This window comes from Pholcus phalangioides, unplaced genomic scaffold, assembly GCF_987345545.1.
Source record: "Pholcus phalangioides strain wild (caught in Gottingen) unplaced genomic scaffold, Ppha-v1.0 ptg000008l_1, whole genome shotgun sequence".
NCBI classification, from domain to species: Eukaryota; Metazoa; Arthropoda; class Arachnida; order Araneae; family Pholcidae; genus Pholcus; species Pholcus phalangioides.
The window spans coordinates 23,090,637-23,116,022 of NW_028301601.1; the positions used below are offsets into that span (position 1 = coordinate 23,090,637).

Here is a 25,386-nt window from a genome sequence, read left to right on the forward strand (position 1 = left end):
ATTAAATAATGTCGACGTGAAGTTGGATCATGAATGAATAGGCGGCTAGAGGAATTGGATTTGAAATCACACTCCGCCACATGTGATTTCTGGTTTAGTTTCCCTGACTGTTGCAGTTGCATGGTTGCTGGCTTTTATAGGCTTTATCAGCGAAATTGAAATGGTACCAGCATATACCTTCTGGCAGTGCTCGCCGTCTGTTGTATGAATGTTCACGGCTATAGCTTCTTGGCCCTCTCTGTCCATCTCATGAGAGACGGTTTACTTGCTCAGTTAGTGCCGAAATTTGAGTTCGCAAGTCTGTTAGTTCTGTGTTTTCAGTTAATTTACCTAAGCGACACTGTGTTTCGGCTACATAGTGTGGGTTTAGTTCCAAGATCTTGTCAGTCATTTGAGCTAACTTGTCAAGATTTCCATCGGAAACTGACAGAATTGCTTGGGTCTCTTTGGGTAACCTTTGTATCCACAATGTTTTGAGGAATTCTGCATCAACTTTGTCATTGGCCAATTGGCGCATTTTTCTCAACAAATGAGAGGGTTTGTCATCGCCTAAGACCGCATTTGATAGCAAATCTTTCACTCGTTTTTGTTCCGAGTCGGAAAATTCAGCCACGAGTCTCTCCTTGAGCGTAAGATATAAATTTTCGGCCGGGGGATTCCTCACAATGTCACTGACATACGACAATACTTCAGAATTTAGGGCAGAAACTGCAGCATAATACTTTGTCTGATCCCGGGTAATATTAGCGAGAGCGAATTGCGCTTCAATATTTATAAACCATAAGTCAGCATCTTTGTCCCAAAATTGTGGTAGTTTAAGTGCTACCCTGTCTATCTCCGTGGACCTGTCCGGGGTATTGGTCATGTTGATGACAATGAATAAATACAAAATCTAGAATGAAATTGAATCGCCTACGCTAGGGACATAACACGAAGAAAAAATATTGTACACGCTGAGCTTACTTAGTTATCTGGCAGAGCGGAGACAGGGAACCACTCGGCTTATCGTTCGCTGATGATGGACACCTGTAGAAGAAGAAGCACGATGTTGACGGCCATATTGTTATCCCTCGTTGTTTCCGCTGCTTGAAGGTTGCGCGATCTTTTCATTAAGTCTCCACTAAAGGATACGTACGTCGAAGAATATCCTAAGCTTCCGTTTATTAACAATATTATTTAACACATAATCATAATACTATTATTATTCACAATTCTAGATGATTGTCGTATCATACATGAAGACAACAAATTTTAGACGGAGTTCCAATAGAGATAACCGACGCCCTCCGATGCTCATGTAGACTGTCAGCGTAACAGTTTTCTTCTTTCGTCTCTCCTCTGCACTTTTTCTTTTCCTACACGCACATTTGCACCCGGCGCGTCTTTAGTCATTAATCAGTGGGCCGCTGCAGGAGTTTCAAATTAATAATCTTGAGCCTGGCACTATTTCCCGAAATTTTCAAGTATTCGTAATCGCACCAATGCAAATATAAACGGCCTTGACCCCATCTAGATCCGATACTTCAAAAAAACATGTGTAAAGTAAAGTATTAAAAAAAAAACAACAGGAAAAATAATTGCAAAAAAAAAAAAAAAATCTCTTGAAAATCGTAGTTTTATAATTTTTCTTCTCTAATCCATTTTCCTTCCTAAATCCCACCGCATAATTATTTTATGATTACGGTATCTGGCAACACCCATTGACCAAAAGAGCGGGAAAATAATATAAACAACGTTCTATTAGTTCCCCTCGTCCCTATGAGATCGGTGACCTATTAAAAGATGATATAGATCAAAAATGTTCGATGATAAAGTTTATCTCCTCGATAAAAACGAAAAGATTTCTAAGATCAAGGAAGAAATTCAAGGAGAAGATCTGGAATTTCCATCGAATTTCAAAATTCCTTTGGATTGGAATATAAAGGCCAACCACGATGATGATGATGGTAAGGGAGAGCGTGAAAAGGGGGACGTTGAGAAACCGTTTTGGGAGACGGTTTGTAAAAACGCTTATCTCTTGGGCAAAGAGACCCAAGATTACCATGAAGTTGCCAACTTGAAACGAGCTGTATTCTCAGCTTTATACAGCGATGACGAAACAGCTACACCAACATGTGGATCCGGTGACCATGGAAGCAAAGCCGAACCCTTTGATGTGCATTTGGAGAAGAAGAAAGGATTGTTGAATAACTATTCGTGTATAGTTGATAATCCTTTTTGCTTGAACAATTATATTGAGAAATGTGAGGAAAATGGAAAGAGCAACTTCAAGAATGGGAAAGAAAGTACAGAATCTGGTTGGACATCAATTTTTGAGACGCTGAGTGACTCGGCTCTGAAGAGTATGGTTCCGGAGTCTATTACGAAACTCCATCTATCTGATTTCGTGAAAGCGAATGTGGCTGGACAACGGCCGAGTGTAGAGGATAATATTTCTGGAGGAGAATGTCTCGACGGTGACGTCTCATTTGATATGGATTTTGTTGATGGTGATGATTCTTCGGGAAATGCTGAGAAAAACGAGCGAAGAAAATGTGGTTCGAGGTTTTCAGATGGATTATACGGCGTAAATTCAGATGTCATAGAAGAAAAGTTAGCAGATATCTTACGGTTTTATCATGATTTTTCGGCTGTTGATAATCCATGTGTGGAGGTTCCTGAGGTTGAGGATGAAAAAACCTTGTCTGGAATTTGTAAGTCGTTCGCGGAAAATTTTAAAATATCTTTTTGTCATTCAATTGCCGCCATGGATAAATGTATGAATGACTCGAATAAATTTGTTATGTCATGTTTAAAGAATTCGAACGTGAATGAGCCTAAGGTTGCTTCAGCTGCGGAGGAATGTCCGAAAATGGATTCTTACAAAGAGAAACGTTTCAACTCTGGCAATGCTATCAGAGATGAACGGAACTTTCCATCAAACCAAAATAGGAAATCTGAACTATGGGGCAGTTCAACGAAGATGGATGATGTGTGTAAATCTAAAAGGTTCGAGGGGAATGGAAGAGGTCTTGAAGGGCAGAAACGTTATGCCAAAAGCAATGAACCCGTTAATCAATCAGTGGGGCAACATTCGAGGAGTGGCATGCAGATGAACACAGAAAAGTTTAAAGCACCAATAGATGTCGCCAAAGATCGATCAAACTTTACATTGGAACGTGGTGCAAGATTACAGCAACAGCCTAGTGCATCGAGGATGGACAGTTCTTCCTATAAGTCTAAAGATTTCTTTGGTAATGTCAATGGCGAGCAGAAACGATTTCTTGAAAATACACAAAACAGCCGTCAAAACATCAAAAGGCCAAAACTACAGGAAACGCAACAAGACAACAGCTGTACAGGTGATGCTCGCCCTCCTAACAACCCATTTAGAACAGCTAGGCAAATGATGGGCGTACAGAAATCGTCCAAAGATGGTAATGTTCAGCAGTCAACAGTGACTCGCAAATGCCTTGGAACTCGTGGGCCTAGTTCGAAGTATGTATCGCCTTTCAATAAGAAGGAAGAAGAAAAGACGCTTCAGACAAAGTATACAATTCCCGAAGAACTTTCTGGTAATGATAACCTGAAGAACATCGATCCTAAGATGGTAGGAATAATGATGGACGAGATCATGGATCACGGTAATCCCATACAGTGGGATGATATAGCTGGGCTTGAATTCGTCAAGAAGACATTGAAGGAGATCGTGGTGTGGCCGATTCTTCGACCTGATATATTTACGGGTCTCCGTGGCCCTCCAAAAGGAATCCTGCTATTTGGTCCGCCCGGAACTGGTAAAACTCTAATAGGCAAATGCATTGCAAGTCAGTCAAAATCAACCTTCTTTTCGATCAGTGCCTCTTCTTTGGGGTCAAAATGGGTCGGAGAAGGTGAGAAATTAGTCAGAGCCCTCTTTGGTGTTGCTCGTTGTTATCAACCAGCTGTCATATTCATAGACGAAATTGATTCACTTCTCACTCAGAGATCGGAAACGGAACATGAATCGTCCAGGCGAATCAAGACAGAATTCTTAGTCCAGTTTGATGGTGTTAAGACAGAGAGCGAAGAGAAACTGTTGATAGTAGGGGCGACAAACAGGCCACAGGAGCTCGACGAAGCTGCGAGACGTCGGCTAGTGAAACGTCTTTATATCCCTCTACCAGAACCGCATGCTAGGAAACAAATCATCAAGATGCTGATGACGAACGAGAAAAACGAACTCACTGAAAACGATATCAATACCGTTTGCGATAGAACTGATGGCTACTCTGGTGCAGATATGACGAACTTATGTAAAGAAGCATCATTGGGTCCGATTAGGTCCATCGATTTCGATCATATTGCGACAGTAACTCCGGACGAAGTCCGTCCAATAGTTTTGACTGATTTTTTGGAGGCCTTGAACCAAGTCAAAGCTAGCGTTAGCGACAGGGATTTGGGAATTTATGCAGACTGGAACAAAAAATTTGGGAGTTGTCATGAGTTGTGATCAAGCTAACATTATGTTTGAAGTTCACTTTTTTTCATGTGATGTATCGGAACTCTCGCATTACCAATTTATTTATTTAAGTCATTCTATCTGTATAAGCTCTATAAGAAACTCTATTTGGATGTCATATAAACTTGCTTTTACCATGGTGGCGATTCTTTTTTAGTGACAACAGGAATTACACTGGTAAACAAAATTTCACTTTTTTCGTGTTTCTTTGATCAAATAGGGTCATTCCTATAGTATTTTCCCCACTGATTCCGAATCTGCTTTCAGACTGTGTGTCAGGCATAGTTTTTGGGTAATACACGGTTAAAATTTGAAAAATGTATATTTTTCGCATTTGCTTACAATTTAAAATGACTTAACTTCTAATATTAATGGCAGTTCAAAAGGTATTTTTACATGATTTTCTTCTGTATTTTGCAGCAGGAATATCTCTTTTTAATGTCCAACAGTAATCGGTCAGCATGTTTGGGCTCCACTTGCCTTGATAATGCGATTACATGATGGATATGTCCTGGTAGAATTGCTCGCCGTGGTCGTCGCTAACATCACCTAGGTTTTCTGGGAAAAAATCCAAATGTGAATGAAGAAAATGTATCTTCCGTGACATATTGCAACCAAGAGCTTTATAGTTCTGAAGTAATTCCTCCAAAAGGTCCTTATATTTGTCCGTCTTGTTATTTCCAAGAAAGTTCTGGACTACTTTCTTAAATGACTCCCATGCTGGTGTTTCTTGCTCATTTATGGTGGAATCAAACTCAGCATCGTTCATTAATTTGAGAATTTGAATGTCAACAAATATGCCTTCCTTGATTTTAGCGTCACTGACCCGTGGAAATTTGTTTTTTAGAAAGCTAAAACCATCGCCACTACAATTCACTCCTTTTTACAAAATTTTTCATCAATCCCAGTTTAATGTGTAGAGGTGGCAGGTAGACTTTTTGGGGATCCACCAGGAGCTGACTGACGACATTTTTGGTTCCCGGAATGAGCTGTCATCTTGGTGGCCATTGTTTTTTTACGTAATGGTTTTGTCTATCTCTGATGTCCCACACGCACAAGAAATAGCAAAATTAGGTATATCCTAGTTGAAGACCAAGTACAAGGGCAATGACTTTCAAATCTCCGCAAAAGTGCCAGGCATGTCTTTCATACTGAACCATCCGTAATAAAACTTTCATGTTTTCATATGTCTCCATCATGTGGGCCCCGTAAGCGATGCGAATGGAGGGGTTTACGTTACCATTGTGCAAAAGTCCTGCTTTCAAGCTGGTTTTAGAGGAATCTGAATAACCTAGTGGATTATATTGATTCCCCAATGCAACGTACAGAGCATCGACATCATTACAATAGACTAAGTCATCTTCCTTCGAAAAAAAGGTGTTCAAATTGGGGATCGTGGCAGCTAAAGCTGGTTAAGCTAACCCTTAACAATAGAAAATGCAATTGCGGAAAACTGGTGCCTGATGGACGATTTCTGACGACAGAAACAACATAGAAAAATACGTAAGAAACAGTACTCAGTGTCCAAGAAACAAAAACCTTGTTTACCAGTGTTACTATACAGCAATTTGTTAAAAAAAAAAAAAAATATATATATATATATAGCACTTACAAGGTATGGGTACCTCTACTGGTAGATACTTTGTCATCTGGGGCAAGCACATATTTTTGACACCCTGTGTAATATAGGAGTGTGGGGTCCGGTTGATTACTTTTTTGTGAGTGGAAGACCTCTGTCATACAACATCACTAATGGAAAATAAATAAGAAAAAATGAAACAGTGAATCACTTGTGGCCTGGTAGTTGCCATCAGTCAAACCAGGCCGCTGAGAAACACTGATGTAGAAAGAGCAATCGAAGGCTGAATTTTACGATGCTCCTTCTAGTCCAGCTCCCAGGAAACGACCCAATTACTACCCCCCCCCCCCCCAGTTGCAGCCCTGGCTATAATAACAATCAGCAATGGTGGATAAACTGAGTAGGGCCATAAAAGTCACCATCTCAGCCATTTCTTTGAGTATGTACCTTTACCCAGTGATATCCAATGTTTCGGGTCGGGTGCTCGTCGTTAGTTTCCATGTAGGAAGTTTTGATTTTCAACCAATCCTGGGAAGGGGGGGGGGGCATGCCACAAATTTCTGCTGGACTCAGATGCCACTGTCTGTACAATACATTTCCTAGTGGTATGCACACTAAATATTCCTAGGCATATAAGCCTTCTATGCACTGTATACACATATTACTTCGTTCGGAATAAATCTCAAGATGCCATCATGACTAAAATTTTGCTGAAGTTAAGAGATGCCACAGTGTGTGAAATAAGGAAGGCTGGGTCGTGTCTTCAGTGGTGTAGATGGTAGGATGCTTACCCAACGGCCTGGAGACCATGACTTTTCTTTCAAAGTTTACCTCGGCATAATATCCAGAAAACATCCGTTTCTTTGATAAAAAATTAATATTGTGCCTGAAATTTTTGATACGTGATTATGAAATTAATGTCTGAGAACTCTTAATTTTTTGGGGTTTTTCAGTATGCGTACCGATAAGTACTCCTCCTAACCAGATTGTGGCTAGCAGCTGTCTCAATGAAGAGATATAAGCAGGTGACAGAAGACCAACTTGGTCATATTGTACACAGAAATTTCCTACCGGTGAAGTTAGGTGGCAAATGAAAGCACCATCTATCAGTGATCGTCCCCCATGCTCAGTAGGTAAAGAACTTGTTCTTTCCCCTAGACCTTAATGGGGAGGGGAAAGACAAACATCCTACCACTCGGGCAGTTAACATGGGTCATACTGGAAGCTGAGAGTACATGTGTTGTGAACCTAACATGAAGTTTCCCTCTTTAATGCTTGTTATAGTGTTGCCATCTGTATTTAAAACTACCAGTGAAGTACCGATGCAAGCCTGTTGCTCTCCGAGATAAGACTTTCAAAAATAAGAAAGATCGGCTCGTATTTGTGCCTTGAAGGTGGGAACCACAGAAAACCAACTTCACCTGGCCTTAGTGTCAAAAGCAAATCAGAATAAAAAACAGCAATATTTTTCCCAATCTGGCCCCTCTCCCCCCAAAAAAAATAAACAATAGGAATGGACAGACTTACCATACACACAACTCAAGAATTGGTGGAGGACAAATAATTTGGGGTCTGCAAATACACTGAAGGCCCCCTACTATTCTGGTAGCCTTCACTCCAGCAGCAGTATTAGACTTAAAAATATACTTTAGTATGTCACATGGCCCACAGAGTGGACACTGAAAAGAAAAGTGGGTGATACATACAAAATATGAAAGACTATATTACATGGGGGGGGGGGGGAATTCATATACAACTGCAAGGAATGAAACTGCCATCTTCTTGCACTCCACCATGTGAAATTTCTTTCCAAAACTCATCTTTGCCTCTGCTTCATATCCAGTCCCTCTGTTGTGATAAATGTCAAGGAAAAAGGATTTTTCTAATATAACCAAGGGTCTTCACCCTCTTCTGGGAATACACGTGTATACCTTAATTGGAAAAATCAGCACAATATGGTAACCTTATATCACCAGAAGGATTAAAAATTCCTTTGTAGTCCGATTTGTAAGTCATCATCACCCTCATTTGTCTGTAGAGGGTCGGGTCATCCTGTAGGTTAAACTGACATTAGCTAATTTGATCATTCATTGGATGTAGTTCCTTTCACAATAGTACAAATCATACAAACAATTTATTGAAAATATTTATTAACACATTAAAGTACACTGAATAAGTACAAGCGATGGTCTTTATAAGTCATCGTTTCAGTCAAAATATGGTCCTCTTACACAGGAACAAAAAGAATGCTTCAGTTTAAAAAAAAAAAAAAAAACTCAACATAAAAAAAAAGGTTTTCTCGAACTCGTTTTTCTTTTGATGTCTTATGTGATCGCATCATGTTGAGCATTCATCAGAGGTCAAAATCCTGCAAAGGAAAAAAAAGAAACAAACTGATTATCACCTTAGCAAATTTATTAGTACGAACAAGAAAAACAGTTTGTTCAAGTGTTGTTCAATTACAACTGTTTTTCAATTACAATTGCTTTGGACTATTTTCCTTAGAATGAAAATATGCTCAGGCATCAGTACAGTCAAACCTTGTTAGTGCATCACCCGGTTAACACGTCACTCTGCTTACCGGGTCACTTATTGGAAGTCGCAATTGTCCTCAGGCAGGAATTGACACAGATAGGGTTTACTCCGTTTAACGAGTCACTCCGCTTACTGTCATATTTTTGCTCTCCCAAGAGTGATTCATTAACGAGGTTTGACTGTACATCCTTTTTTTGCAGGGTCCTGTTTTTGTGAAAATGACCCTAAATTTCATAAAAGATGCTGAATTTTAAGAAGGGGTTTGAAAACACTTAAATTTTGGCTGAACCCTGTTAGTGAAAAAAATAAATAAAACCAGCACCTGCCTTGATGGCTTGTCAAGTCTTATATGCTTCACAATATTAATTTTTCAACCATTCTAATAAAAATCAGCCTAAGGTCAGGATTACACTATAAATTTTTATAATAGTTCTTTTATAATTGCTTTATAATCTTTTTATTATCTCTTAATATATAATAGTTCTTTTGTAAAACTTGAAAAATGTAACCAATAAGCATATTAGTTACATTTGCTGCAAATAGAACCAATAGGCTTACTAGTTGTTTTTCTCAAGTTTTGCAAAAGATCTTTTAAATATGAAACTTTTAGTGTAATCCCAGCCTAAGACAAGGACAGAGCAACTCACAGATGAATTTCAGGATATTGGTGTTTCAGGGTGTGCTCTCGAGAATGAAGCGAGAACAAAACCGTAGTTTTCACAGTTACATACATAGCAACAAAATTTCAAAAAAATCAAATTGCAATATCAATTTTCATATTGTTATCCAGCGAATAGCGTTATTATACTATCATAGATACTGATGCACACAAAGGAAGATTTGTCAAGGGGGTTGGTGCATTAATCCAAAGGTTGGGGATTCATGCGATAATAATGTGATCACTGGTCATTTCCATGCATCTTTGTCTTGCACCAGCATTTTTAATGCCACAAGTGATGTTCCAACACCATTCATGATTTTTCAATGCACTAACCACTTAGCGAGATTTAAAAGCAAGTGTTGTAATCAGAAGAAGATTAAAGTCGCCTTAGGCCAAGAGGAAAATATTGTGCCCCTTAAATTAGAAAAAAAGAGTAAAGTTGCAGTTTTACAGGGCATGTGCCCACCGTTAAGTCCGCCTATGGTTGCTGTTTGAATTCCTTTAACGCCCATTGCTGCGGCAGTGAAAGCTAGGAGTTTCTCTTCATTCTCGAGCACATACTTCGAAACACTCAAATTTCGTCCACATTAGCTGATTTTTGTGGCCGCTATGGGCTTATATATATATAAGTAATGTTATTTTATGATCACCCTGTACATGGAAAATATTGAGTATGAAAGGTGCAAAACCACAAAGTAATACTGTTACATGTGCAATGATTACCATTATAAAGGGTATCATTATGCATGATTTTCAGTTTCATTGCATTACAAGCATAAAATTTATTGAAAATCTAAACACATCATACCTAACAGAAAAAAAATTTAACCCATCAAATGTAATTTAAAAGAAGCTTCCCAGATCCCCTTTAAAAATAAATTGAATGTTTATTACCTCAAGACTTATTAGTAGTGGGTTTGGGGACATCTTTTCTGTTGGTCTCAGTATTTTGCATCTTGGTGACCAATTTCCTAGTCTGTCCGCTGGGGTCGTGGTGGTTGGTGTGTTCACTGGCCTCTTTCTTGGTGCGCTGCTTGCCGCTGTGACCAGAGTACAAGTACTTGTCCTGGTCGTAATTGAAATGCTCGTACTCGTCGAAATGACTCTCGGACATCGTGGAAATTTCTTCAGCGAAGACGACGAAATTCAACAAGCAGAAGACGGACAACAACCAATATGCTGTAACAACTATCAACGCGTGACTAGCTGCCTTCTGTTTTTCTTTTTTTTACTTTTGTTTTTCGAAGGTTTCGTGTCTGTCGTGCATGTACATGGATATTCCAGATCCTAGACTTTACAGATAGCATGATAAGGCATTTGATTTGTTATTTTTGACGTCATACAAAAAAAGGCGTATATTTTGACTGAAACTAACGAATGAAAACGTCACTTTTACACAACATCACTAGCCAATCACTATATAGCATGTATTTCTAGCATCCAGGATTTGGCTTTCTGTTTTGGTTTGGCTGAAAGATTACGGTTAAATTTCCGCTCATGATGCTCCCATTTTTCGAAACAATTTCTTTTATAGATTTTTTTCCAAAATAATAGACGTTGGATTATTCCGAGCACAAAAAAAAAATTATATTTCACAATCCGTAGTTTTGGATACTTTTTACAAATCAAAATGTTCCGTTGTTTTCACATGGATGAACTCTTAAAAAACCGTATTTATATACGAAAGTGCGAAATTTAAGAAACATCGCTAAGTATCGGCAAAGAAAAACTCAACTAATTGTTGAAATTACTTAAATGTCTTAAATTCAGATGATTAATTGCATTATCAATATTTAAAATCAGAAGTCCTCATATTTCTTTTAAGAAAATATGGTCAGCAAAAGTTTCGATTCCTCTGAAAAAAAAAATATATACACTGCACGAGTAAATTCTGCTTATAATAATAAATTGTAAAAAATTAGGAGATGAATATAAATGTTTTTATAAATAAATCATATCATACCAAAGATATATTATGTTTTTGTGCAAGGATGTGAAGCTAAAAATCTATCAATTTCAAAATCAATGCATCACCGAAACTAAAAGTCATCACCGTCTTAATCTATACAAAATGAAAACTATAGTGTACATCTGATAATGATAATGAAAACATTTCAAGTTCGAAAAAAATGCGCTACAAACTTCGCCTTGAACCGGATGTTTGTAGCAGAGGCCGATTTTTAAAACGCGAGTGAATAATCCACCTCATAACCTTCAAGTTTTTAATTGTTAGTTTTAATTATAGTGTAAGTCTCACATGTGCCTTTTCTTTATAGAGATGTTTTAATTTCAAGTTTATATTATAAACATTTTTTTCTCCCCTTTACATTATATACATATACCAATAGAGTGTGTTGTTTTTCTATTACCGTGTATTCATAATATTGGTGTGTTTTTTATGCTATTGCAGTTGAAGAAATTACTTGTTATTACAAGTACATTGTAAATGAGAAATATGACGCTTGCAGAACATTTTATATGTTGTAACACTAAAAAACTCGCAGATTTATAGTATCAATTATAATGCTATGATGTTCATAACCAACAATTATCTTTCGAACCTTAGATTTGGCGATACACTAGCGGGAATTAGACATTCTAGCCAACAGCTATAACTTGTGTAATAAAATATACAGACACTATATTGACATGAAAAGTATAATACTCTGTCATGCAATATAACAATAAGGCCATTTTCAAGCAAGAACAGCGAAGCAAAATGACAATTAAGACATGACTGCAACTAGGGGAGGTCTGGTGCCCTAGGCACTGGATTAGGAAGGACACTAAGTTTATCAGGTTTTTTTTGTTTGTTTAAGGTTTTGGAGGGAGGGGGGGGGGGAGAGACCAGGGCTGTGTGTCTTAAGAGCATAATGGTCCCAATGGAAAGATGTTTTCAAGGTGTGCCTTTCAATTTGCATGTTTACACTAATTTTCACTAGATTTAATTTTCACGGATTGGGGGGGGGGGGGTTCCGCACTTAAGGCCCCCGTGCTGTGACTGGATAGGTGGGTCAATTTGTTAATGCACCATGTCAAAATGGACACAATCTTCAGGCGCCAGAGTAAATTTGTGTTTTTAGTTGCAGTCTTGATTATGATTCAAATTACAACAGTTAGCATCATGTATTGCCAAGAGGGGGTACTGCTATTCTGTGCTTTCCAAAAACAGTGAAGTGCAGGCAAAATTCATTCATATATCAGCCTGGTATCCCATTAGAAAAAATGGTTATATTTAAACTGTGACTATAAGACCCCCCATAGAATGATGATTGATGAAAATTGTAGCCTACTGATGTTTTCAACAATATGACGATGACATCCTGCGGCCAGTTGCATTACCTTTCATGGCACATCTTCCCTGGGTCCATTTTCCAACAAGATAATGCCAGGTCCCACATGGCTCACATATCTCTGGATTGCCCCCGTGCTGTTGATACTCTTCCTTGGCCATCAAGGTCACCAGACCTTTCGACAATCGAACATGTATGGGACATGGTAAGCTGCCAGATTTGGGCACCATCCAAAATGTGCAAATCTGGCGCAACAATTGATGAATGACTAGCAGAATGTAGAGATTAGGAATTTACATAGGCGTACGCAGAATTTTGTCGAGGGGAGTTATATTTTTTCCTGCAAAATAACACTAATCTTGGCTCGAGGAGGGAGGGGGGGTTTAGAACCTAAAAGCCCCCCTTTGCGCACACCAATCAATCTTCATCACTCCTTACATCAACATATACAAGCATGCATCACCGCCAGAGTGGGGTTCACTAATTACTGATTTAAACATTTAATGTGCAATTGCTGGCTATTGATGGGTCCGAATTTTGAATTTTTAATCATTTCTTTATCTGTGTGTGTATGAGCTTTACACATATTTAATTTCAATGAAAAGTCACTTTCTCCATGGTACTTCGTTTTTTTTTTGCAAATGAATGTAAGAAATAAACTTTTCCATGTGCGCCATTTTGAAAAAAATATCATGAAAATCATCAAAACAACAGAAAAAAAGTCAAGGTTTTTTTAAAAATTGTTTTTTTTTCAGCATATGTGTAACAAATGAGCAGATTTCATTATTATTATTATTTTTTTTTCAAACCGAGCACAACTCAGGTCTATCGCCATAGGCAATTTCCTACCTAGTGAGTTGTGCCGGAAGTGTAATTGTGTGTACCTAACAGTCTGAGTGCGTATCTAGTGTTGTGTATGATTTTTCAGTGCTGCCATCTATATCTCAGAAGTGAAGTGAGTGATGTGTCGTGACTGAATATTTGTACTGTTTGTAGGTCTGTGGCGAGACTTTTCAACGGGGAGATCGGCTCGCATTTGCGCCTCAAAGTTGGGAACCACAGAAAACCAACTTCAGCCGACCACCACTGTGGCGACGGTGGGGCTCGAACCCAGATCCCCGCGATGCGAGTCCGTCACTATGACCACTCGACCACCACAGCGGCAGATTTCATTATTTTAAGAGATAAAAACAGCCGAAATAATAATTAGTTTTTCTTATAGGCGATATTTGTTTTCGTAACAGTGTAGACGAAAAATCCATGGCTTTCAATCATAAAACCCAAAAAATAAAATATTATTACAGAATAAAAGTGAAAAATATTTATGAAATATTAAACTTCTCGGTCAATGGCTATAATTTGAGATCATTTTCATTTTCAAAATTCAACTTTGAATTCTTCATTTCAAAAATGTGCATTTAAGCCACTGGCGTTCAAACATCAACACCAAAATATTCAGAAACACACTCATTTCGCAAATTTGTAGATTTGGACACATTTGTAATAATAAACAGGAATTCAATACAGCACTCAATCTTTTCAAAACTGCATCTGGCAAAAGTATTCCAACCACCTCCTTCAACAACATTTCCAGAAAAATCTTCAACCATCTTTTGCCATGACAATCAACAAAGCGCAAGGCCAGTCGTTAGCCGTGGCAGGTATCAACCTACTTGAGCCCTGTTTTTCACACAGACTGTGCTCGTGTCGGTAATCCCAAAAATTTGTACACCTACACACCAGATGGAAAAACAAAAAATATTGTGTATCCACAAGCGATTGCCTGAAGTTTTTAATTAAAATATTTAAAAATAAAAGTAATTTTTTCTTACTTGATGCCAAATTTTTTTTGATTAAGAAATAATAAGCCATACATATATAATTTTTTTAGAGGATGGGCAACTTCGCCGAACATCAGCTAGTACTTTATAATTTTGAATAAAAATTAAATTTTTCTCTTACTTTTCTCCCATCCGGATTCAGATTAATTTTCCCGGTTCCTGCCTCTGATGAGAGCTTTTAGAGCTAGAATTTTTATTTATTAAAAATTTAATGTAGTTGCTGATCGGTAAAAAATTTCCAACCAATCAGCAATGACATTAAAATACTAGCTCTTCAACAATACTGGTGTGTGGCTCTAAATATATTAATCATCTGAATCGATGTTGGTGATAGTAACTTGTGGGAAAAATTGTTAAATGGGAGAAAGTTTTTAGCGTTTGAGGGAAATTTTGAGAATTTTTATCAATAAAAAGAATTATTTATGTATTTATTTTATTTTTTTTAATTTTGTGCAATGTTTTTCTAAAGCTAAATACCCTACTTTTCTACATATTTTCACCTATAGATGGCAGCACATTAATTCCGGATTTGAGGGGAAAAACTTACTCAAAAGGGAAATTTTTGAAGAAAATTTTAGCTTGATAAGATTAGTTAGTAAAACTAAGAATTTTTCTTCTTATAAATAAGTAATGGTTCAAAATAGTTTAGACTGCACCAACACTTCTCGTTATCATATGCTAATGTTATTTGAGATAAGAATGAAAGAAAGAAAAAAATTTAGGACATATTTTTTGTTTTCTAGGGCATATATATTTAGTTTTTTAAAAGCATAAATGCATTTTTATAGAGAATTTTTTAGTAGTTTTTAGAGCATATAAATCCTAGCCCTAGTGACAACAATACCCAAATAATAAAATTATCCATGATTCAAATTCCTGTTATATATTTGTAGTTAGTACTATTGATTTATCTGCTGCTGTCTTGCTATTACTGCTGAGAGAAATGTGTGGTTCTCCCACCTAAAAATTAGAGGTAACATTCGTCAGGGCAATTGGGTTACTGAAAATTCTCTTAATAATAATATTTCACTTCATTAGAGGGTGACTCACAAAAACGTGTCAGGCTTTTGTAGCCATTGCTTGTTAGTGACAGATTTGCATCACATGGACTCGGGCTGGAATCCCACCGGCACCACAGCGGTGGTTGGCTGAAGTTTTTTTTTTGGTTCTCAGCTTTGAGGCCTGAATGCAAGCCAGTCTTCCTATCAAAAAGTCTTGTTACAGAGAGTGACAGGCCTACAATGGTACAGATATCATTAAAATTAACTCATAATTTGAAATGTAGATGACAGCACTGAAAAAATGTAAAGAGACAGCAGTATATAGGTGCTTACACCTCCAGCACAACTCACTCAGCTGTAAATTGCTCATGGCGATAGGAACAGAGTTGCGCTCAAATTGAAAGAAAGCCATCGCTTGTACCATGATTTAAGGATTTTGTTCATCTTGAATGAACAATAAAATTTGACATTTTCTTTGCACGAGTAACGAGCACACAATGACTGACAGGTATAGTTCACTCTTCACACGCTCTGTGAAGAGTGAACGTGTGAATTTTAAGAAAGTTGTATCTTTTGATGAGGCAACTTAGTTTTGATTTCTAGCAATTTACTTTGATTCATTTCTACCGTTTCCTTAGGTTGTCATGGATCACGAAAAGGAAAAGCCACCCTCTACTCATGGAGTGAAAAATCTCGAGATACAGCTGTCTGCAAGTGGCAGGCAGGTTAAAGAACGTCCAACTTTGAGTCTGTTTCGGAAAGCGATAGGAGGTGAGGCTGGAGATTCCATTAAACATTGTGGTGTTTATTATTCTTTCATGTATGGAAAACTTCATATCACACATGTGCAGGGTGTCTCAAAATGAGCTGAGAGTTTTTAAATTCACCATCAAGCCTTTGACTATCAGGACTTTTAATTGACCATCTATATCAAGATAGTTATTGTAGGCCATTGATAGGTGTGAGGCCAGGATTTTTTTCCACGCACTTCCTTCTGTTGTTCCTGTATCCAACAGGTGATGCATTAGTTTCAAAAGCTGTCAATCATTCAAAAAATTTTGGAAATCATATCACAGCATTTACAAAATTTAACACATCAGAACATTCTGACGGTGGTTTCTCTGAAGTATCACCATGGTGGCATTGTATCTGTGAGATGCACAACCAAAAATCGGTTATGTAATCACAAATACATATTTGTGGAGAAAGACTATCTTTACTTTGTAAATACAATATTGTTCCATCGCGGATCTCATACTTTTTTGCTGGGGACTTCAAGATGTGTTAAAACTCAAAAGCCGGAAGATTCGAGAACAAAGAAACGGTTTTATTTACAGCAACTGGAATTCCTGCTAAACTACAGCACATGTATTCTTTCTTTGAATTCTTAAGTCAGAGTTCATAGAATCTTGCTCTTTTATTCGAAAAATTGCATGCTATGCCTACCTTACATGTGTTAACAAGCCTTTTCAAATTTCCACCCTTTTACAAGGGGACACCAGTATCGATTGAAGGTAAAGGACAATTCTAGGTTATGGTGTCTCAGGGAATTTTTCTTTAATAGGGTTGTTAATAAATGGAATAGCTTACCCCCTGAGGTAGTAAACTCTAACACAATTGACACATTTAAAAAGAAATACGATAAGCATGTTGGGGTAAATCGAGAAGCTATCCATTCTTAGAATAAGACAACCATAATATTCTTTATGGGCATTGTATAGTATTTTATCATGTGTATATATTGTTTATAATTTTTGTTAATTGTATTTTTAATTGGGTTGCTGTGTTTATAAAATATATGACATCCATATTTGTTATGGGCATCTTTTTCTCAGCCATCTCGTTGGGCATTTTGCCTGCTGTGGCGTTGTATTTGTATCTGTATTTGTATTTGTTCCATTGTCCCTCCCCTTCTCAAGAGTTGTTTGTCTTGAGCAGTGCAGTCCTCAGATTGGGGCATCGTGCTGGACTCTCATCCCGAGGATCCAGGTTCGAACCCTGTTCATGGCACAGTGGTGGCCAGCTGAAGTTGGTTTTCTGCGGTTTTCCAGCTTCGAGGCATGAATGGAGCCGGTCTCCCATTTGAAAAAGTCTCTTCGCAGAGAACAGGCAGGTCTACAACACAATACTAACAAAACATGAAAATTCAATCATTTCCATCTTTACTTCAAAAAATGGAAGCCAGATGGCAGCATGAACACGAAACAAACACAACTTGACAACATAAACACGTTAGGGCCAAGCATACACTCAGAACACACATTCTGGCATGTGCTGATTCGTTAGAAATTCCGTAGAGGGATGTGTACGAGGTGCATGTTCAGTTTACTAGTAGTAGTCCTCAGATTGGTGAGTTCCCCATAATCCTTGTGATAATAAACACATCTTTTAACAGGGACCACCTTCAACTTTGATGATGGTATCCCTTCAAACCCACACCACAATGTTGTTCAGTTTCTCTTTGACATGATAAGATCCCTCCCATGAAGTTGGAGGTCTCGTACACAATCCTTTCTGGTGTTTTGGATTCCAAAGCCAGACAAGGTCTTCCTCCTTAAAGCCATGAGACGTGTCCTTCTCTCCCTCTCACGTCGTAGCAAACTTTCATCTGAGAGCTGGGGTTGATCCCATCCCTGGCGATGTCATGCACATCCTCGAGATGATCCTGGGGTATCTTGATGTATTGTTGTGAAGGAAGAGGTACACTGGGTGGTCGCCCAAACAGCAGATTGCTTGGCAGCAAAAAATCCCATCCCATGAGCATCTGTGGCTGTATGAATCTGGTGCTCTCATAGACAGAACTCCTATAGGTCAGATATAGGCAACACAACTAGGCTATAGGTGACACGAACAGCAAGAGGTAATTCAAGATGGTTCTGTTGAATCTTTCCACCATCCCATCGGATTCAGGATGAAGTGGAGTAGTTCTTGTCTTTTCCATTCCCAAGAGTTTGCACATCCTGACTAACACCTCTGATGTTTCTTCTTTGATCGGAATGGATCAGTAAGGGTACTCCAAATTGAGACACCCAATTCTGCACCAACACCTGTGCCAACGTCTCGGCCTTCTGATTCTGGAACAGAAAATGCTTCCGGCCACTTGGTGAAATAGTCCATCACCACCAGTATGTAGTCCGCTCTCATGTGGGCCATCATCGGCATCAGTTGCTTCAGTTGCTCTCCTATCTCTTCCTTTTCTATACTTCTTGTTTTCACTATCCAAGTCCTTGGAGCGTCCCACTTCTGACGCCAAATTGCTGAGTCCCAGATCTCTCATACTTCTTCGCCAGGGACTTGAAGATTCTTAAACATTCACAAGATGGAGGATTTGAGAATGAAGAAATGGTTTACAGCAATTTAAATTCGGGCTGAAATATAGCAATCTTTTGAGCACACGTATTCTTTCTACGAATTCTTCCGTCTGAGTCCATAGAATCTCGCTCTTCTATTCGAACAATCGCATGCCACACGTGCGTTACATGTGTTAACAAGCCTTTTCAAATTTCTATCCTTTGTAACATTATATACAGAAAGCTAGAGCTGTATTAGGTGATATTGATGTTTAGGAAAGGAAAATTCATCTACCCTAAGCCACTCAGCACATATATATACTCCAAACAGGGAATATTCTATCTGCTTTCATAGTGTTAAGGTAAAGAACTCGTCCGACACCAGGATTCGAGTCCCTGTGAGGACACAGATGAATTTTCCTTTCCTAAACGTCAATATCTCTTCACACAGCCAGTTTTCTGTATATATTGTATTTACAAAGGAGAAGTAGAATTTTCCCCTTTAAATATACGTTACCATCCGGTGGCCTTGATGCCATTTGCGAGCTATTAGCAGAATGTTGCTGCTATCCATCACACGGGAACTCAAATCTGTCTCTTGTACTCCATTCAGCACATATATATACATACTGAGGAAGGAATATTCTATATCATTCATAGCTTACATGTAGAGCACTCATCTGGCATACAAGAGACAGATTTGAGTTCCCGTGAGAGAACAAATGATGAATTTTCTTACCTAAGCATCAATATCTCTTTCACACAGCTAGTTTTCCATATATATTTAATATATCATATTGTTTCGGAATAAGGTCATATGTATACATACATATATATACATATCATACATATCAATCTGATGTATTTAGCCTTATTAAAATCTTATGTCAGATTTTTTGTATCTGCAAAAAATTCTCAAATTGTGCTAACAAAAATGTGAAATCCTTCAGTACTTGTAATTCTAGGCTGATCATGTTTCTACAAGAAAAATATGTGGAAATCGGGATATCACAAATGTGAGAAATCCTCCCATTATCACCAAATATGATGCTGAAATTGAGCAAAGCCATCAAGTATCGCTAAAATCACCAATAGGATTGTCAAAGTTATGGAAATGTTCTGGGAGAATGGGTCATATGGCAACCCTATGCAGTTCCCCCTAAAAAAATCCTCATTTATCGCTTTTATTTGCATGACATTTTCTTTAGAGGTGAAATATTTGGTCACTTGATTTTTTTCACTTGGTCACAGATTTTTTTTAGTCTAGAAATTGGCTACTATAAAAACTAGTGGAGATTCTATCAGGCCTAAACTCATGGACCAGTCATAACAAAATGCGAACATTAATATCTCAGATTTAGCACCACAGATTGTTGAATTGGCTGCTTCATTGGAGCTTTGCATAGAAATATTTCGTGTTCTGTGCATTTTTACATGAATTTAAAATATTGTTTATGAAATATTTTTCTTTTTCTATAAAGGTATCACAAAAGACAATAAGCCGGTTGATGGTCATCAGAATGGACCAGTAACTCGCGACAGGATTCCATGCGAAGAAGTCAGCTATTCACGGACAAACCAATCTACTGGTGGTTTGCCCCCATCAAGACTCAATAGGAAGTTGAGTACACCTTCGAATGATGACCTCAAATCTTTGGACAGTCGTAATTTTCTACTCAGAGAGCCTGATGATGAAGATTCCCCGAAAATTGTCAATAGAAGCTTCTCTGCACCAATTGAACAATCACAGTCAACACAAGATCACACCAGCGGAGAAAGCATACCAAAAGATTTGGAGAGATGGCAACATGATAAATATGATTTATCTGATAGTTGCACTGGGAATAATTTCAGAGATCAATATAAAAGTTGTGAAGATAATCCGAAAAACAGATCATATCCACAGTGTAAGCGCTTGGGTAAGTCACAGAAGAAGGATTTCTCGAGTCAAGGCTTAAAAAAAAATACAGAAGATTTTTCATCAAGGAATTCGAATCAGAGAACAAAGGATGACTGTTCCTTTGACCATCAAAATCGCCAGTCCCAGGAAACTTCACATATGTATTCCCGAAGCAAAGAATCTGCTCCACAAGTTGACGACCATTGGGAGGTATGTAAAGTGCATGAGAGTAGAGGTGTGTGTGTAAAGTTCTGTGTATGTTAGATCAATCGAAACATTTTGGGATGTGAAAAAAAATCAAATCCCAGAGAACTCGAAATCAACAAATTTTGTCCATCCAGCTTTTGTGAGTGTTGAGCCCAAAATGATTGCACGTTACCATCTTTCCTTTATTTAGGAAAAGCTGTTTTATCGGATACAAGTTATACTACAGTGGTCATAGTGATGGACTCGCATCGCCAGGACCCGGGTTCCAAATTCCACCAGCGCCACAGAGGTGGTTAGCTGAAGTTTGTTTTCTGTGGTTTCCAACTGTGAGGGGCGAATGTGAGCTGATCTCACCCTAAAATTCTCGCCACGGAGAGAAACGGGCATGCAACGGTACAATTATTCGATCATTACACTTCACTCATAGTTAGAAAAATTGGTGGCAGATGGCAATACTATAACAAGCATTACACAGAAGCAAACTTCACGTTAGGTTCACAACACATTTTCTGGCCAGGCCCATTTCGTCTTCCACCACCTTCTAAAATCTCTTTATTGAGACACAGCAGCATGCCATTCAAGCTGTGATATTTTATAATTTTAAACCTAGTTTGTCAAAATCTTAGTGCTTTAACACTGGAGTTAAAAAAGTTTTTTTTCTTCATGAAGCTACTTTCACCTATGATCAAATAATCCTTTAACTGTTCCCATTATGTAGATCAGTAATGGGTGAACTATGGCCCACCGGCCAGATGTGACTTTCTTACAGGTTCTATGTGGCTCTCCACAGATTTTAAAATAATAGTATAGGAATGTTTTATAATATAGTGGATCCCGCTTATAACGTTTTTCAAAAAACAGCCATGAAAAACATTTTTAACAGCAAATCTCGATGAGTATTAGTAAAAATTAAGACCATGAAAAAAAAGTTGTACCGAGCAGAAAATATTCTAAGTGCTAACCTTATAAGCAGGATCCGCTGTAAATAGAGTTTTATAATAAATTATATTTTGGCCTGCAATTTTTTTTTAACCTGTTCCTAAAAAAAAGTTTGCCCATTATTGATATCGATGATGGACTAAAATGTCTGCTTTATCATTTATTGATGGTTTGAGATGCTTCTGATCAGGAAAAAAAAAATTTCACTTCCGAGGGATGAATCTCAGGTTATTTGTGTAGTTTAAGGCTTGGAACACTTATGAAACTGAGAAGATTTGACACTCAATACTTGAAAATATAGTTGGACCCAGATGTAACAAACTGCAATTTAACCCATGAGTGAAAGGGTTGGGTCTATGTGACCCATGCACATGTAATTCTTTCATTTACTGATAGGTGGCAGAGGCTATTTTCTTGAGGTTCTTACTAATTTCCTATTTAAACTTGTTTATCTACTGGGCCAACTTTAGACGTAGTTATTTTTTTTTTCCAAAACTGTTGAAAGGCTTAATTGTATTCGGGTCTATGAGACGCAACCCACGCAGTCGAGCAACACTTTTTTTTTGCTAATATGGTTATTTTAGAATGACTGTAAAGATGAGATATGATTGTTTCAATTTTCATGGTACAATGGTTATTTCACAAACATTAACCTCTTCATGATCATGTAGAAAATATTTTGTCCAAACGCCAGCCAAATAAGTTCAATACCCAGTTCTCTGTGTTTTTTTCCTTTCTCCTCACCACTGCAAAGCTTTATTGTAACCCTATGAACCAAGGTTTTTTTTTTTTCTCCCCATTTTTCTATACTCCTGTTAGTGATTCCCTTTCCCCACATTTGATCAAATGTATCTTTCTACTGTATACATGTAAGAGCAAAAGAGAACACATAGGGTGATGAAGAAAAGAGAAATCGACTCTATACTCTACCTTTCCCCTTTATTTTTTTCCTTCTTTTTCTTCTATTTTTCTTTCTCTTTCTTCTTCCTCTTTCTAACTTGTGGTTAGATTAGGAAAGTTTACCAGATTTATTACTTCCTTAAATAGAGATCATCCAAATGTGTTGCCAAAAGCTTGTACAAGAAGTGGTTTAAAAAGCTTTTTTTTTTCCTGCTTTGTTATGATGTTATACTTACCGATTGAACTACAAAAATGCCCGATTAAGGTATACATGTGGTGTACTGCACTATACAGATCAGCAACCAGGACCATAAAGGAGAGGCGCAAAACAATTGGGAGTGCTGGAGATATGGTGCTGGAGGCACATGGAGCATATAAGCTGGACATTGAAAAGGTCAAATCACAAGTATTAACACAGGTTGGAGAGAGTCACCAAATCCTGGAAAAGATTAAATACATACGTCTACATTGGTTGGGACATGTTCTCCGCCATGGCGGATTGCTGTGATATGTATTAAAGGGCAGGATTGAAGGGGAAAGGCCCAGAGTCACCTGAATCTCAACACTACTAAATGACGCAGAATGTACCAGCTATAACCAACTAAAGAACAAAGCCCAACGCAGAGATGAGTGGCAGCTGCTCAGCATGGGGGCGAACCAGTCTCTGGATTAATCTACCATTGATGATATGATGTTATGAGTGATTCAAAACTGTTAATTTAAAATTTACTACAACATAACACAGCAATAGTTAATTACATTCATTTAATGTTCATAATATTGCTAAAATGATATAATCATTAATCAAAGTATTCTAAATAAAAACTGCATAAATATTTTATATAAAATATATTAGAAGATGTGTCTGTGATATATATATGGTATAACCATAGATCATGCATGCAGGGTTGCTTTTTTGTTTCCTGCACCTAACCGCATGACAAGTGGGTACTTTCATGAGTGATAAGAAGAAAATCCTTGTTATTCCAATGACCACTCTTTTTGTGTTGACATCGTGAGTGTTTTAGAAATCGCTCGATATGCCGAAATCCTGCTGTGCTTTTGGTTGCAATGAAACATTTATTAAAGGTGGCAAGATTACTCTTCACAGGTGAGTTGAATTTATTTTTCTTTTTTGTATTAATATTTATTAATTGCATATATATTTTGTTCTGCGAGGTGTCCCACATAATTTCGATTCTGATAAAACTTTTTTTGTGTTATTATGCATTAAAATACATTACTTACATAAATAAGAATTTTATTGTCATTATACATAAATTTAAAATGAATAGGTGTATTGTGATTGAAATTTTTGAAATTGATAATTTTGGGTCTTTTAATGAGAAATATATTTGGCATGTAGAATTGGTGAGATTTTGACAATTTGTCAGATGTGTACATTCTAGGTATGGAGTGTCCATGAAAGTTAAATTTTCAGCTCTTATGGCTAATTCGCAATGGTGACTCATCCAGTTTCTCCCCCCCCCCCCCCATGTTCTGGCTATGGCCCAGAGATCTCCAGTTCGGGAGCCTGGAGCAATTCACATTTGTTTTGGTTCTTATTCAAAATCACAAAACAGGGTCTCGTGAAAAATCCGGCCTAGAGCCCAGAGATGTACGCGTGGGCTCTACCCCCTCCCACAAGCCAACCAAAAATGAGAATAAGAAATTAATATTTTGGTTAAGAAATTGGAAATATTGAAAAAAAACTCCTTTTATGTGCTATTTTAACCAATTTCTGTTTTTAATTTAAATGCATTTCGAAGGGTAGTAATTTTCTTTCAAAATTTCTAGGGGAGAAAATCTTTGTTTCTCTTCCAAAGGCTGATTCTGCTTATGCCCCGTTAGGGTCCACCAAAAGCCCCTGCCTATGGGCCCTGCTGCAGGAGGTGAGGCCACATGATTCTGGCTTTAAGAAGTTCTAATTAATTCTTGTAATGGAAAATTTTCATATATTTCTTTTTTGATCCATCCGAAAGATACATTCTTTACTCAAAAATGATATGTCACACAATATTATGAAATATCAAAAGAGAACTGAAATTGGGGGGTAAACTAAACTCTTAACTTTTTATTTTATTTCTATGTTGATGATTTGCTTTAGTTCTTGAATGAAAATAGTGTTATTTTTGCGAATGTAACTGTTATTTAATAAAATAAATTGAAAAATTGAAATTACGTGTGGGTTAAATGAAGCTTTGGTGAATACTTAATTTTGGTACAGCAGGATTTTTCTTAAGCAAAAGACCATGCTTGGTTCTTAATATTGGACTGGCGCCTAAATATTTTTATATTTGTCATGCCCTGTGATACAGTTGCATTTGTTATGAGCTGCTGTTTGTATTGATGTTTTTCCTTCTTTGAAATTGCTGTATAAGTTTCAACAAAAGTGGGACTAATAAAATTTTTATTGATTGCAATTGCTGTCTTCTAGGTTTCCCAAAGACAAAAGTAAAAGAGAATTGTGGGAGAAAGCTTAACGAAGAGAAGATTTTGTTGCAGAGGACCATACATTTATATGCTCTAAGCATTTTGATGATGACTATTTTGACAGAACCAAATTGGATGGAACATGGTTAAAAAATAGTGCAGTACCAGTTTTTAATTTTTCTAAAATTTGTGTGGAATGTGTTAAAAAAAATGACCAGTTTGCACGAAAGAAAAAAATTAGACACTTCCCACAGAAGTTTTCTTTTTCAATAAAAATAAAATCAAACTCTGCGTTGAATATATTTTAATTTATTAGTGGTGTTATCC

The 25,386-nt window shown here is 37.5% G+C and overlaps 4 protein-coding genes across 6 annotated transcripts in view; 2 read left to right on the forward strand and 2 right to left on the reverse strand.

Annotated features, from left to right (window-relative positions):
* Nucleotides 1-247: 247 nt before the first annotated feature.
* Nucleotides 248-865, reverse strand: LOC149084027 (uncharacterized). The gene has a single exon (XM_089235250.1). It carries the CDS (start codon nucleotides 863-865, stop codon nucleotides 248-250), a length of 618 nt encoding a protein of 205 aa, XP_089091376.1.
* An 853-nt stretch (nucleotides 866-1,718) lies between these two features.
* LOC149084028 (uncharacterized) lies at nucleotides 1,719-4,619 on the forward strand. The gene has a single exon (XM_089234372.1). It carries the CDS (start codon nucleotides 1,799-1,801, stop codon nucleotides 4,469-4,471), a length of 2,673 nt encoding a protein of 890 aa, XP_089090498.1. The 5' UTR covers nucleotides 1,719-1,798; the 3' UTR covers nucleotides 4,472-4,619.
* A 3,573-nt stretch (nucleotides 4,620-8,192) lies between these two features.
* Nucleotides 8,193-10,544, reverse strand: LOC149084029 (uncharacterized). The gene is made up of 2 exons (XM_089234373.1): nucleotides 10,150-10,544; nucleotides 8,193-8,427 (listed from the first exon to the last, which is right to left on the reverse strand). Exon 1 carries the CDS (start codon nucleotides 10,367-10,369, stop codon nucleotides 10,151-10,153), a length of 219 nt encoding a protein of 72 aa, XP_089090499.1. The 5' UTR covers nucleotides 10,370-10,544; the 3' UTR covers nucleotides 8,193-8,427; nucleotide 10,150.
* A 750-nt stretch (nucleotides 10,545-11,294) lies between these two features.
* LOC149084030 (terminal uridylyltransferase 4-like) overlaps nucleotides 11,295-25,386 on the forward strand; it is a 69,828-nt gene continuing 55,736 nt past the window's right edge. Inside the window, exons 1-3 of one of the 3 annotated variants that reach the window (XM_089234375.1) lie at nucleotides 11,295-11,501; nucleotides 16,029-16,161; nucleotides 20,162-20,790. In XM_089234375.1, coding sequence (XP_089090501.1) covers nucleotides 16,035-16,161; nucleotides 20,162-20,790 — 756 coding nt within the window. In that variant the 5' untranslated portion in view covers nucleotides 11,295-11,501; nucleotides 16,029-16,034. Of the gene's footprint in view, nucleotides 11,502-16,028; nucleotides 16,162-20,161; nucleotides 20,791-24,809; nucleotides 25,216-25,386 lie in introns of those variants that run through there. The other 2 variants (XM_089234376.1, XM_089234377.1) reach the window with 2 other exon arrangements.

Bases quoted from the DNA above. Each gene is read 5' to 3' on its own strand.
- LOC149084027 (XM_089235250.1), bottom strand. From the start codon at position 865: ATGACCAATACCCCGGACAGGTCCACGGAGATAGACAGGGTAGCACTT.
- LOC149084028 (XM_089234372.1), top strand. From the start codon at position 1,799: ATGTTCGATGATAAAGTTTATCTCCTCGATAAAAACGAAAAGATTTCT.
- LOC149084029 (XM_089234373.1), bottom strand. From the start codon at position 10,369: ATGTCCGAGAGTCATTTCGACGAGTACGAGCATTTCAATTACGACCAG.